Raw genomic sequence first — 13,809 nt, 5'->3', positions numbered from 1 at the left:
GCTATAGTTTGCTGCTGATGTTGACAGGTGGCCAGCGCTTAATCAAACTCAGGAAAGCTTTCATATTCTCCTTTGGTGTCTTTGTGGAATTAACCTGGAACTCTGTTTTATTTTGGGATCAAAAGTGTACAGAGCACGTATGGTAGGAATGGGTAATATTGCCAAAAGGAATAAGCAAGGAGTTTTCTTTTGTTTCCAAACTTGTCCCATCTCCAGTTCAGACATAATGTTTGGTTTTTGACTGAAGAGTTCAGTTGTCTGGGAGCCAGAGGAGCTAACTTAGTCCAAGGCTGAGTGTGGATGTTTTTCTTCTGGCTCTGAAATATCAGAGCCACTGGGTAGGCACACAGCAGACCCAGTTTCTACAACTGCATGCACACCGGTGTGGTTTAGATGTCTTCACACACAAACCCACACATGTTGTCTGGATGTCAGAGGGGCTCGTGTTGGGAGTTGGGAGTGAGTGAAGGCCAATCTCTCAACAACAAAATTCCTACACAGAGTCTCAAAGCTCCTAGTCCTTTGGGACCAGCAACATTATTTTTTATGTTTCTTTACAACATAAACAATTATTTCCAAATGGATTATTCAGAGTTATATAACATCAAGGTCTTCCTTCTCAAGGCTTTTCATTTTATGCTGAGACTTGTGATCCAAGTGTCTCTTAATTTTGATTGAGGTTGAATTATGCAGCTTAATGAGGGAAGAGGGAAAATGGAGTAAGAAGCCAAGGATACCTGAAGCTATTTCTCATGACTCTGCACATTTGTCCTCATGGACAGCCATATGTAAGTCCGAGACCTCCATTGCTGTGCAAATTTAGTCAGTTGTTTCCACATCAGTTTTCTCCATATGAATGTGGTTCCAGATTCCACTTGTTACTGGGTCCATGACGCCATCACGAGGGGCCCAGAACTTAGAGGAACATCTTCATTCAATACCTTTGGTAGAGGGCACAGCAACTGCTGAGATGAGCCCCTCTTACTCCTAAATTCCACAGGCAAAATCTCCTGTAAAGTGAAGGCTTCTTACCCAGCACAGAGACCAACATGGGGCTCAATCTCATGACCCTTAGATCATGACCTGAGTCAAATGCTTGATCAGCGGGCCACCCAGGAGCCTCTATTTTTTTTTTTTTTCATTTTAATGTTCAAAGTGGAAATAAGTACTATGAGGGCAGATGTTTTATTATGTTTATTATGTATTTCCCTCTGTAGCAGGAACTGGCATTGTAGTATCTGCTCAATAAATGTCGATTGAATGAATTTATAGGTGACCCAATGACCTGATTGGATGCCCAAATTTGGGACATGTATCTTACAGATTTTATAAAAATTTTATGATTTTATGACTGTTAGGCAACATTTCCATGATCTTTTCATAAAAGAGGGCAGATAAAACACAAGGGATTTTAATTTAACTTGGAAAAGTATTTTCCTAGTGGCTTCAGCTAGTTTTTAGTGTTAAAAAATATTTAAAATTCAGTAAGGTCACAGATCTTTATTATCTTTTTTAAAATTTTTTAAATTTATTTTTTATTTTCAGCATAATAGTATTCATTATTTTTGCACCACACCCAGTGCTCCATGCAATCCATGCCCTCTATAATACCAACCACCTGGTACCCCGACCTCCCACCCCTCGCCCCTTCAAAACCCTCAGATCTTTATTATCTTATTCCCTGTCTCACGGAGACTGTAAATGCAAAAGGGGGAGTTTGAGCACTGGAGAAAATAGTTTCTGATACCCCTTTTATCAAAGCATTATGTATCTAATGTATAGGCATCTATAGTTTCTGTTTTAAATTCCAGTTGTTTTTTTTCTACCCTGTATGGCTCAATTAGCAAGTGCATTTAAACAGATTGTGAAGATTAATGACTGTTGCATTATTCCTGCTAGGTAAAAGCAAACTGCTGCCCTCGTGCCTACTTTCTGTTCCTCCTGGGAACACTCAGGGATGGGGTGTTTCATCTGAGCAACACTCAGACGTGGGGATGTTTCAGACAGTAAGTAAGTGACCCATCGGTATTGACTTGTGGTCCCAACTTCATCTTGAATTAGAACCAAGGCTTCCTTCCAGTCTAGGGAAGCATGAGGGAGTCGTCCTTTTCCGGGGTCACTCTTGGGTACCTTGTGATATTAATTTTTTCCCTAATTTATCCCTGTGTTCAATCAAGAGGAATGCATATTTTCATATTGTATAGGAGGAACAGGGGCTCTTCATCCATTCTTTTGGGGTGAGAAAGAAAACAAAAGCAGCTGTGGACATGCAAGAGCTTGTCTGACACACTCACAGCGAGGCACTGTTATTCAATCCCCTGTGCATTAACAATTTATAGAACATCCACCTCAAACAAGAGCACTCTTGAGACCATGATGAAGCAAGACAAAAATGAGGTCCCTGGGCAACCACACAAGACCAAATCCCTCTTTCTTGTCTGAAATGAGGACCTGCTACTTTTTTCAGGAAACAGTTATAGCTTTATGAGCACTTCAGTTAGCCCCACCAACAGATGAGATTTACTGAGATGATCATAGAGTTGCTTTTGCTTCCTTAGACTCTCCCCAAAATTATCCACTCAAAGCCCCAATTCTCTAGTAGTTCCTTTGAACACCCCTTTACTGAGATGCCCAGTTCCTGCTGTGTTTAACCCTTGCTGCAATCTAACTTGTTGAACTACAGCTGTGTTGCTGGTGGGCTCTGGCTGGAGGGCAGGGATTCCATCATCTGTTATGATGTGGACATTCTCTCCACCCCATCGCATTAGACGCTCTTCTTTATTCAGTACCAGAGATCCACCCGGTGTTATCCGATGGTCGCTCCAACAGTACTGACACGACTCAGCTGTTTGCCTTTTTATAGTTTCATTTCAGTTTCCTATGAGGATTGAGATTTAAGTCCGCTCTGCATTTTGATTGTTCGCTACCAGTGGTCAAACTCACAGTGCCACAGGTTCTTGTGAATTAATGTCCAAAGCCTTGGTTGAGGCTTACTATTGTTTCCTTGGTACCAGTTTGGTCTCAAGGCTGCTCTGACAGTGAGAACAAAAGGAGAAACTCGATGTTAAAACAAAAAACAAAAAGCAAAAAGTTGGCGTTGCCTCTCTCTCCAAATCTTGATAGAGGCTAAGGGAAGAGTTTATGAACTCTTTCAGGTACCTGGCTCTTATTGAAAGCACAGACACTTTGTAGATAACAGGAAGAGGCATTGATATAACCCGTTACATTTACTTGGCCCTGGATTACAGGTTGTGTTGAGGAAGGGAGGGATGTCTTCTGTGTTTGTGCGGTCTCTTCTGGACTGTGTGAGCTCACTGTTTTTATGTTGTACCTTTGATCATTTTGCCCTCCTGGTTCCCACCCTTCCCCTTACTGTCTGCCTCCCACCTATGTTATTTCAGATCTCAAAGTACACTAAATAATTTTGGAACTCTGTGAAGATGAATTTTATGTCAAAATTTAGGCCATTCGTGCAAAGAAATTTTTGGCATCTACATGTATTTCTTAATTATGTATGTTTGAATTGGTGGGGCTAACTGAAGTGCTCATAAAGCTATAATTGTTTCCTGAAAAAAGTAGCAGGTCCTCATTTCAGACAAGAAAGATGAATAGAAGTAACATGTAATGGCCCTCATGTACACATATTTGTATTAATATAATCCTTGGCTTCTGGTACTGTCATCATAGCACAATGCATGGTTTATTTTTAATTTACTCATTCATTTATTCCATTTTTTCTAATATACTGAATACCTATAAAACTAAACATCCAACATGATGATAGAACATTAATAACTTACTCTACACAATCTTTCCTCACAAAGAAATTCTGCTTCTTTATAGTGTTCAAATATACAAGAATCCAAATGTATCAAAAGAATTTCTATAGCTCTCTTGAATTGGATGTGGAGTGTGTGTGTGTGTGTGTGTGTGTGTGTGTGTAATTAGAAGATGTCTGAAAAGACAAGAACAGACTCTTCTTCAGTGAAGACAAATAAATGGCTAGAAAACACATGAAAAAATGTTCATCATCATTAGCCATCAGGGAAGTTGAAATCAAAATCACATTGAGATACCTCCTTACACCAGTTAGAATAGCAAAGATTAACAAGACAGTAAACAACATGTGTTGGAGAGGATGTGGAGGAAGGGGAACCGAACCCTCTTACACTGTTGGTGGGAATGCAAGTTGGTGCAGCCACTTTGGAAAATAGTGTGGAGATTCCTCATAAAATTAAAAATACAGCTACGCTATGACCCGCCAATTGCACTACTGGGTATTTACCCCAAAGATACAGATGCAGTGAAACAAAAGGCCATATGTACCCCAGTGTTCATAGCATCAATGTCCACAATAGCCAAACTGTGGAAAGGGCCCTTCAACAGACTAATGCATGAAGATGTGGTCTATATATACAATGAAGTAATATTCAGCCATCAGAAAGGAGGAATACCGCTTTTTGCATCGATGTGGATAGGACTGGAGGAGATTATGCTGAGTGAAATAAATCAAGCAGAGAAAGCAAATTATCATGATTTCACTTATGTGTGGAACATAAGAAATAACATTGAGGATATTAGGAGAAGGAAAGGAAAATTGAATTGGGGGAAATAGGAAGGGGAGACAAACCATATGAGACTGTGGACTCTGAGAAACAAACTGAAGGTTTTAGAGGGGAGGTGGGTAGGGTGATGGGTGAGCCTCATGGTGGGTATTAAGGAGGGCACCTATTGTATGGAACACTGGGTGTGGTGCATAAACAATGAATCTTGGAACACTGCATCAAACTAATGATGTATTCTATGGTGACTAACATAACACAATAAACAAACAAACAAAAAGAATATGTCTGAAAAGTAGAAGATCCTTGTCTACCATACTTGGAAGATTGACTTCAAGGATGAGTGTCAAAGAAAGAAGTATTTTTCAAAATGGAAGCTGAGCAGGGGACCAAAATCTTCAAAAGAATAAGCATAGATGTGATGTAGTCTTGAAAGAAGGGATAGCATGTGTTACTACTGTCAGCAAAAATAGTCAACATCTAAGACATTATTTGGTTATCTATTGGCTTGCTAAGCATACAGATTAGGAGAGGTTGGGATATCAGCTGGGCACCTTGGTTTAGGGACTAAATAGAGTAATCTGTAAGGTCAGTATGTGAGAGCGGAAGGATATTCCTTAGGGAGCTCTATCTGGCCTTGGATTTGGACAATGGAAGAAAGTAAACAGACAGGGAAGGAAGAGCCACCAAAATACTACAAATAGCAAGACACAAGAAATCTGGGAGCCTAAAGATAATCCCCTAGATAGTTGACTGCTTATCCAAAATATGGTGGGACAGGAGGGGGTAAACAGCAGAAAGCAGATTATGACATTCAGGCAAAGTGGCAAAGAACATAACAAGGAGACTGACCAGTGGATAGAAATCCTCGGACACCATCTGGTCTCATATAGAACTAAAACTTGCTAAAATTGTAAATGAATAAGAATGCAGGCAAACATACAAACCCATTATGATCTTGAAATGCTTCCTGGAATTGGGACAAATATCATATACCTTTTTGGGAAAGAACACTGGTTGGCCAACTTCAGGCAACTCCTTTTCAGTGTTCTTCACTCAACAAATATTGAAAATCTGCAGAGAGTAAGCTTAATCTCAGATACATGGTGAGATCAGGGGCAGGCTTTGCTTTTTGTGGAACACATGAAGAATTGAGAACATGAAGTATGATTAGCTGGAAGATACTTGGTATGGCTAGAACCAGAGAGTAATGCGGAGATATGATGAACCAGGACACAGGTGGATCCCAATATTGGAAGGCATCATAAGCCATTTGAAGGATGTTGGTTGGGGCATATCTTAGTCAATATGAGGTCACTGGAGATTTTTATTTGAGTTTATTAAAAATTTTTCAAATACATGCACAAGGTAAAAAATTAAATAGTACAGGAGGACTTGAAATGAAAAACACAGTTTCCCACCCCACCCCTTTTAACCCTTGACCCATTTCCTAGAGGCAATGCATTTAACAATTTCTATTTTTAGATCTTCTGTTGACTAACTTGCTAACATTAAATAATATGTCTGGACAACAATTCTTGACTTATTAACTTTAGACAATCTTTAATAATTTCCCATTACAAAAGATAAGGATTTAACCGACACTACCCCTGGCTTTCCTTTGCTTATCCTTTCCCAATTTTTGATAGATACGTCATTTTTAGACTTCTATTGATTTAATTTATAACTTTGGACAGTATACTATCCTCCAGTTCTTGTCCCATCAACTGCAGACTTTATCTTCTCATTCCTACTGTGACTATCTAAGCAGCCCCAGTCTTCCTGCCACTTCCCTTCCACAACCAGTTCTCAACCTCTTTCTGCTCTCATTTCTTAACTTGTCAGAATTAATTATTTTCCATTTCAGTTCTGAACAAAACAGTAAGCCGTTCATGTTTGGTCTCTAGGCTGATCAGAACACTGAATACCAACAAACAGCATCTGCATTACTTTGGCTAAGTAAATCGTGTTTACTGAGAGCTGAGTAGGAACTAGGACATTTTCTCCCATACATATTCAGTGTTCATGAGCCTGTGCCACTTGTAAGGAGAGGTACCTACCGCCAATGTCCAACTGAGGCTCTTCTTACATCCTGTGAGTTTTTGTTGTTTCACAATTGGACCTGAATGTCTTGACACATTTCCATTTTCTTTTTGCTGAGTAAAGAATGTATGTCTCCATACTCTCAAACATTCCAGCTTCTCAAAGAAACTATGGAACAGAATGCACACTTTCTCCAAAGAGGCTGAGACGGTGTATTCTCATCTAAAATGGGTTGCTAAAATGACACATCCTGCTGGACAACTCTCACTCTAGAGTGAGACAGCCTGGGTGAGATGCATTGTTTTCTGGATTCTATATTTTCCTCTTTCCTTGGGTTTCCTTTTTATTTTGTCAGAGAACTTCCTCAGTGTACTTCCTCAGAAAGGATTCGAAGTAGGTCGACTGAAAAGTTGCATGTCAGGAAATGTCTTTATTTTGACACTACTTGAGGCAGTTTGGCTTGCAATAGTATTCCGAGTACAAAAATCTTCCTTAAGCGATTGCTCCACTGGCTTCTAGCATTCAGTGTTGCTAATGAAAAATCTGCTGCCAGTCTATTTCTTATTCATTTTTTGGATGAGCTAATGGTGATGACTTAACTTTATTTTCTCTGTGGACCCTTTTAATATCTTCCCTGTATACTTAATATTCCAGAAGTTCACAAGATTCTGTCTAGATACAGGTTTCATTGGGAACCCTCAATCTGGAGACTTAGTTCTTTTTGTTCTTCATTTTTTTCCATTTTACTTCTTCACCTATATTTTGTGTGTTCTCTTTTCCAGATAGTCCTAATGCTTAGATATTGATTGTCTAGATCTTTTCCTTTCCTCATTTTCTCTGCTATTTCTTTTTGTTCTATATCTAAGGGGCTTCCTTCAACTTTATTTTCCGGCCTGCCTATTGGATATTTTGGTCAGTTTAATTTCACTTTCAAGGGCTCTTTTTATTCTGTTTCTCCTTTGTTTGTAGCATTCTGAACTCGTCTTACAATTACACCTGCAATCTCTCTGAAGATACAGATTTTAAAATTATTCTTTCCATGTTCACTTTGTTTCCTCTAGAGTTCGTTGTATTTTTCAGGTCTCCAAATTCTAACTGGTCATTTTTCTTATCTGCTCCTCCCGTGTCCTCTCCCTTCAACCCCCGATGCCCAGAGACTGGGGATTCCTAGCTGACTATTTGCATTTAAGAATCAAGTAACTGTTAACTGTTAAAGGGGTTGGCATGGGTATCCCCTGCCAGTTATGGTTGGGTCTGTTTCCTCCAATAAGCCTCTTATAGGACTAGAAGCACTTGGGTCACTTGAGCAGGGGTTTCCATAGTCAGAGAATTAGCTGATAGACTAGGGGGTCACTTATTTCGACAAAAAGAGAAATTTTATTCTGGGACACCAACTCCTACCTCTCCTCAGGCAGTTTATTCAATTTCTATACAAACAATTACAAGAACAGTAGATTTTTAATGGATACCAATAATTGTCTGCACAATGGTTGGGGCAGGGTAGGATTGGTTTCACTTTTACAACTGGTATAATTCTTTATAGACTTTTCAGGTGCTCACTTTTCTTTGGGATTATGTTGTTCAGATCAGCTTCTATCTGAAAGATACCTTCAGTCTTTCATTCATTGTCATGCTTCATCCTCTTTCTCTCTTTCAGAAATGTGTTGAGATGTTCTTCACTTATAATCAAATCTGTTCAGTTTTCTTTGCCGAGATGTTTTCACTTCTCTTTTGCATTTCTTGACTTCAATTTCAGTGGGGCCTGGGGAGGGAGGGGAGGTAAACTTATATGCTCAGTTCATCATCTTATAGTCAAAGTCCCACTGGAAGCATTAAAACAGGGGAGTGACATGAATAGCTTCCTATTTTAAAAAGGTCCCGGGGCCATAATGCTAAAAATGAACTAAAGAGGGTCAGGGTGGATACAGATATTATTCTAGAGGACTAAGAATCTGATTTCCTTGCTGAGAACATGCAATGTCTGTCCTGGGAGTCAGGTGCTTTACCAAAATGACCCATCATTCAAATCCCAGTGCACTACTAGAATGCTTTCATGGTGCACTGGTGATGATAAATGAAACCTGAAGAAACAGGAATCTAAAAGACCTCATGATGCTAAAGTGGTCTCTGTCTTTGCAAAGTACCTTAGGAGCCTACCTCAAGTACTTTCTTTGAACTGGCATTTGGGAGACTCAAAGGGACTTTCTGTTCTGGTAAAACTCGATGAGGGGTGAGTACAAACAGGCAAAGAGCTGGCAAGTAGGGACATAAAGATCCTTCTGTTTGCTGGCTGGTCTCTTCACTGACTCATTTATTGCACATGCAGAGTACTGTAGTTACAAACACCCATTCTGTAATCAGAGTGCCCAGGTTCAAATCCCAGGTCTACTATCTATTGGCAGTGTAGACTTAGGCAATTTACTTGATCTCCTCAAAACTCAGTTTACTTATTTCTAAAATGGGAGCAATAAATTTCCATCTCATAAGACTATTGTGAAGATTAAATTAAATAATCTATATAAAAGAACGAGTATAGTATTTTGCATTGTAATCAAATAAAATTTTGGGTCAGTCTTATCCAGTTATCTGGTTCAGAAGTCAAAATTTCTCTCTGTGTGTGACTTTATCTGCCAAACTGGAAAGGAACTCTGGGCAGTGATAGGAATCTGTGTCGCCATGGAAACATAAACACCATGCCTAAGCCAGATGCCCATCGTCTCTAAAGACAAATGCTCTCCTGGATTTGCTCTGATTTTTCAAGTGACTCCCACTTCTGATTTAATCAAAGAAGGAATTCTACCTGAAAGATGGAATTGAATAAAGAGACCAAACTCCAAGTAGCTATTAAGGCCCCCGTTATGAATTTAGAGCCTGTGGATCCTGTCGATCCTAGAGCTTATAAAGCAACAGACCCCAATCATTCCAGAAGCTGATGTATAAGGTGTAGGGTGGGATGGATGGGTCACATTGCGTCTGTGAATGCTCTCTAAAGGGGCAGTCTAGCTCTGAAATGCCTGATTAACGTTAATTAGTAATAACGGCAGCTGGCCTTTTCTCAATACCTACCAACGGCCAAGCACTCTTCTAATTCCTTTTAGAGGGAACTTAAATTTAATCCTCACAATAATTCTATGAAATAGATCCCATTTTATAAGGAGTTTGTCCAGAGTCATGTGACCAAGAGGTGGAAGAACCAGACTTTGGATGCAGGGAGTCTACTCTGAGAGATGATGGTCCTAACGTCCCAGCTGAGGCGAGAAGGGTTGAACTCAGCTCACTACTCTGTGGCCCAGCAGAACATACAAGAACCCTCCATTTACAATCCTCTTCAGAACGATCAGTCTGAGTCTTCAGGACAACCCTGACAGGAAGGCATTTTTGTCCTCATCTCACACAGAAAGAAACGTGAGTAGAGAGAACAATGACTTTCCCAAGAGCTAATGCTAGCTGTGGGCTCTTTCTACTATACCAGACTGCTTTTCAAGCTCTTTGAGTACTGCCCAAGACACAGAATATCAAGGAACTGTCTGAGTATCCTGGTAAATTTGTGTTTCAGTGGATTCTATGGTCAGGTTTTTGGAAAAACTCATCAAAAAACAAAAGTCCAGAGAGTCCTCGGCAAGTCAGAATGAGCACCACCCCCAAGGACCATGGCCCACAGTGGTGAACCAAGGGCTGACATAGAAGCTCTCAGAACCAAGCCAGTATGGGGCCAGGAGGGAATCTGATAGCTGAGAGCAGAGGAATAAGACTCAAACAGAAGGTCTGTCTCCTAAGAAATTCTGATTCCCCATTTTGCTGTGTTCTTAACCCACTTTCTAGAGATGGAGCTATCAGGTATTAAGATATGGGGGCAATGAGCCAAGAGGGCAAGGCTAGAACCCTAAGAGACAGAGGTCGAGGAGTGAATCCCCATCTCTGCCTACCTCCCCAAACCTCTCTACCTGCCACCTCGCTGGGCACTCCTTACATCTGTGTGAGGAGGTATAATTTCATAATATTTTCCTTCCATTCAGGCAGATAGGCCAGGCTGGTAGCCACTTCCTTCTGGATAGGCCAGGCCCAGGCCTCAAAGAACGGAGCCAGATTCTTCTGCACTTGGTGGGAGAACATCTTCACCCACAGATTCATTTTGTCCACATTGTCTGTGGGCAAGTTGGTCTGGTTCCTATACTCAGTGAAGAGACGGATGAATGGCTCCCAACCAAAGGCCTCCTGTAGCTGGAGAGAGAAAGCAGCAGCAGAAAAAGACATTTAATCCACAGAAGGAAGTCCCAACAAACACTGTAATCAACGAATAGAATGTATTGAACCCCTAAACACTGGCTTTATTTCTGTCAGTGGCCATCTCTGCAGCTCTTGCTGCTGGCCTCATGGGCTGCTCTCCCTGCCTTATCTCAGTAGGGCGTCTGATCGAGCACGGTGCTCAGCCCAGAGCAGACACTCAAGAAAGGCTGGCTGTGGACCTGTTAGGATTATTATCAGTATTTACCACCTATGTCATTACTCATGTAGCTCACTCCATCATCAAAGTGTCGGCAGGGTAGCACACAAGGATTTAAAGCTGGCCGAAGTGAAAAAAAATCCTTGTATCTTTCACAGCTGCAACATTAAACCCCCATAACTGGGGAACTGTCCCTCTCTCCCTTACCCTGACATAACCTGCATCAGTCACAGGTCTGTGCCAATCTGCAAGGCTACTGGTGTGGCCTCTCAGGAAAAAAATGTGAGTTCGGTAGAAACAGAAGTCGATGTACAGTCTAGGTGGACGGAATGAAGTTAAGTAAGACACGATTTTAGGAAAAGGCAGCTGTCCCGAGGCCACAGGGAGTAGCCCCTGTGAGGCCCGGTTATGGCTCCTTACAGTTAGGACGACACTAGCAGTTCTCTGAAACGCCCTTAGCTGGACTGCACAGGTGAGCAGCTTTTGTCCCTGGGGTGAAACGGCCCAGGGAGGAGACTAGAGTCTCGCGGCAGTTTCGCTCTCATTCCCAGGGCAGTGGGTACACCCAGAGAGGTATTCGGGCAGGTGGAAGAACCCGGCTGGACAGTGAGTTCCAGAATCCCAGGTGGTGAGACTCTGCATGGTGGCCTGGGAGCTGCTCCAGGGACTGAGGTAAGGGAGCTGGGGTGCCGGACAGTCATTCAAACGCAGAGGCAACCTCATGTGGAGACCAGTGAGGCATCTCGGATTGCTCCTGAGGGAGAAACTGAGGCAGTTTCTAAGGAAAAAAATGGGTCCCATCCTGTGACGTGTGGTTGGGGCGGTGGGGGGAACGGACAGGATGTTTGGTGTGAGATCGCTATTCCACGACATGGTTTGGCTTCAGTCTCTGGTAAGTCTGGCTTTAAAGCCAGCCATGGTAACTCTATAGTACTATCTTTACCTCTGCTTTGGTCCTTTCATGACTCTCCTCTAAATCATCGTGTGAGGGTATGGCTAGGACAATTAAGTCCACTTTGAGGTCCCCACAGTGGGATCTCCCCATCCCCATCCCTTCTTGCCCAGTACCTGTAGATACGTTTCCAGGGCAGTCCACGCATTCCAGTTTTTCACATTGGGACCCTTGCCCAGGTAGATTCGGACTCTCTTCTCCCGAACTGGGGGCCACAGAGCAATATTGGCGCGACCTCGAGGGATGCCCAAGACTGTTTCATGCACGTAAACACACCACAGATTGCAGGTGGCCTCGGTGGTGTGTGGGGGGAACTCCCACTCCTGCCGCTGCTGGTTGCGGCCGAGCTCATGGACGGGTCCCCACAGCCCCTTGGTTCTGATCAGCTTCTCATTGATGAGCTCTTGCACAGATTCCAGATGGCACATGATGGGGTACCCCGCATGCATCCAGCCTGGGAATGCAGGAGGGAGGAATAGGGGTTAGAACACACCCTCCTGTCTTTACCAAGACTACCAGAACCCCGTAGAGCTAGAAGGGCCATCCACACTGACCCACCAGGTCTCTCCACCATCTTCTCTTTCTGTAACTGTGCCTCCCCCTCACTTTGACCTGAGAGGAGTGGGACTGGTACACGTTACCAACAATCCTTCACATTTCTTCAGCTTTTCCACTTTTGTGAGGGTGTCTTGTCTTGGGAACCTGTCTCATTATACTCTTTTCTCAATATGGAGAACTCCTGGATGGGGGCTTCCCTTTTTCATTACTTAGATACAGTGTTGCCCACATTGATGCTATTTTATTGTAATCATCTCTGTAAGGCAGGAAAACTGGGGTCTAAAGAAATTTCCATCGTTTTTTTCATTTCCACACCCCTGATTTGTTAGGCTCTTGACCCACTGGCAGAGATCTCTTCTTTCCGTGTCTTCTCAATGTTGTGTCCAACAACTGTGACCTGGGGCGAGACACCCCCACCCCTTTTACTTTCTCCTTGAAGTCCCCGATGGGATCCCTGTGAAATTCTAGCACTCTGTTCCTATGCTAGTCCAGCTATTGGAAGACAACCCTTGACATGCCAACTTAGATTGTTCATAATTTCACATACTGCTCATGCACATTCCACAGCGTGCTTTCCTCCGGTCCCATAATCCCACCGTATTTCCTTATGCCATCAAAATATTACTTTAGAAAGTGTCTGTTGGAGGTACACACGATATATTACTTAAGTATTCCATTCTGTTAGACACTTAGGTAGTTTCCAATTTTTTTGATTGGGGGATTTGGCTGAATCTATTCTTAAAAATACATATCTCCCCCCTTTCAAGACTTGTATCTTCTATGTCTTGCTAGAAAAACATTTTTACTCTGTTGACTGCCTGCTGCATGGCTGCTGAAAAAAGGCCGTTAGGGGCGGCCTGCACAGAGCACCCACCAACTGAGATCTGCACGTCAGCAACGATCCTCTGAGGCAGACGCAGAGGGAAGGGCTCGGCCCCCAGCCGTGCCACAGCCTGCATCACCTCGTCCCAGAGGCGAAGCAGCGGCTCGGGGTTCTCCAGCGTTCGGAGGTTGGCGGTTGGCACTGTCAGGATGATGTTGTCCGTAGCCAGCTCTCCCCAGGGACCTGGATTCTCCTGGAGGCGCCTCTTCCACTCCTCCTGGGAGGTCTCCCCTGGGAAGAGAGGCCATAGGGCTTGAAATTCACTTTCCCAAATCCCTCATGTTAAAACATCCAACTTGAACCCCAAGAAGAGAACACCGAGGTCATAAGTGACCATATCACCCCTTTTATCCTTCTTCTAGGAAAT

General features: G+C 42.6%; 1 protein-coding gene across 1 annotated transcript in view; it reads right to left on the bottom strand.

Moving 5' to 3' along the window:
- Nucleotides 1-13,809, bottom strand: part of LOC309844619 (uncharacterized protein) — a 66,257-nt gene that overhangs the window by 28,298 nt on the left and 24,150 nt on the right. Inside the window, exons 6-8 of the mRNA XM_082691717.1 lie at nt 13,434-13,673; nt 12,118-12,455; nt 10,576-10,826 (exon numbers count right to left, since the gene is read on the bottom strand). Of these exons, the coding sequence (XP_082547843.1) occupies nt 10,576-10,826; nt 12,118-12,455; nt 13,434-13,673 (829 nt within the window). The remainder of the gene's footprint in view (nt 1-10,575; nt 10,827-12,117; nt 12,456-13,433; nt 13,674-13,809) is intronic.

This window comes from Mustela nivalis, assembly GCF_964662115.1.
Source record: "Mustela nivalis genome assembly, chromosome: 12".
In the NCBI taxonomy this organism is placed as follows: Eukaryota; Metazoa; Chordata; class Mammalia; order Carnivora; family Mustelidae; genus Mustela; species Mustela nivalis.
The sequence above is the reverse complement of the archived record's forward strand: the minus strand, read 5'-3'. Positions and strand labels throughout refer to the sequence as shown.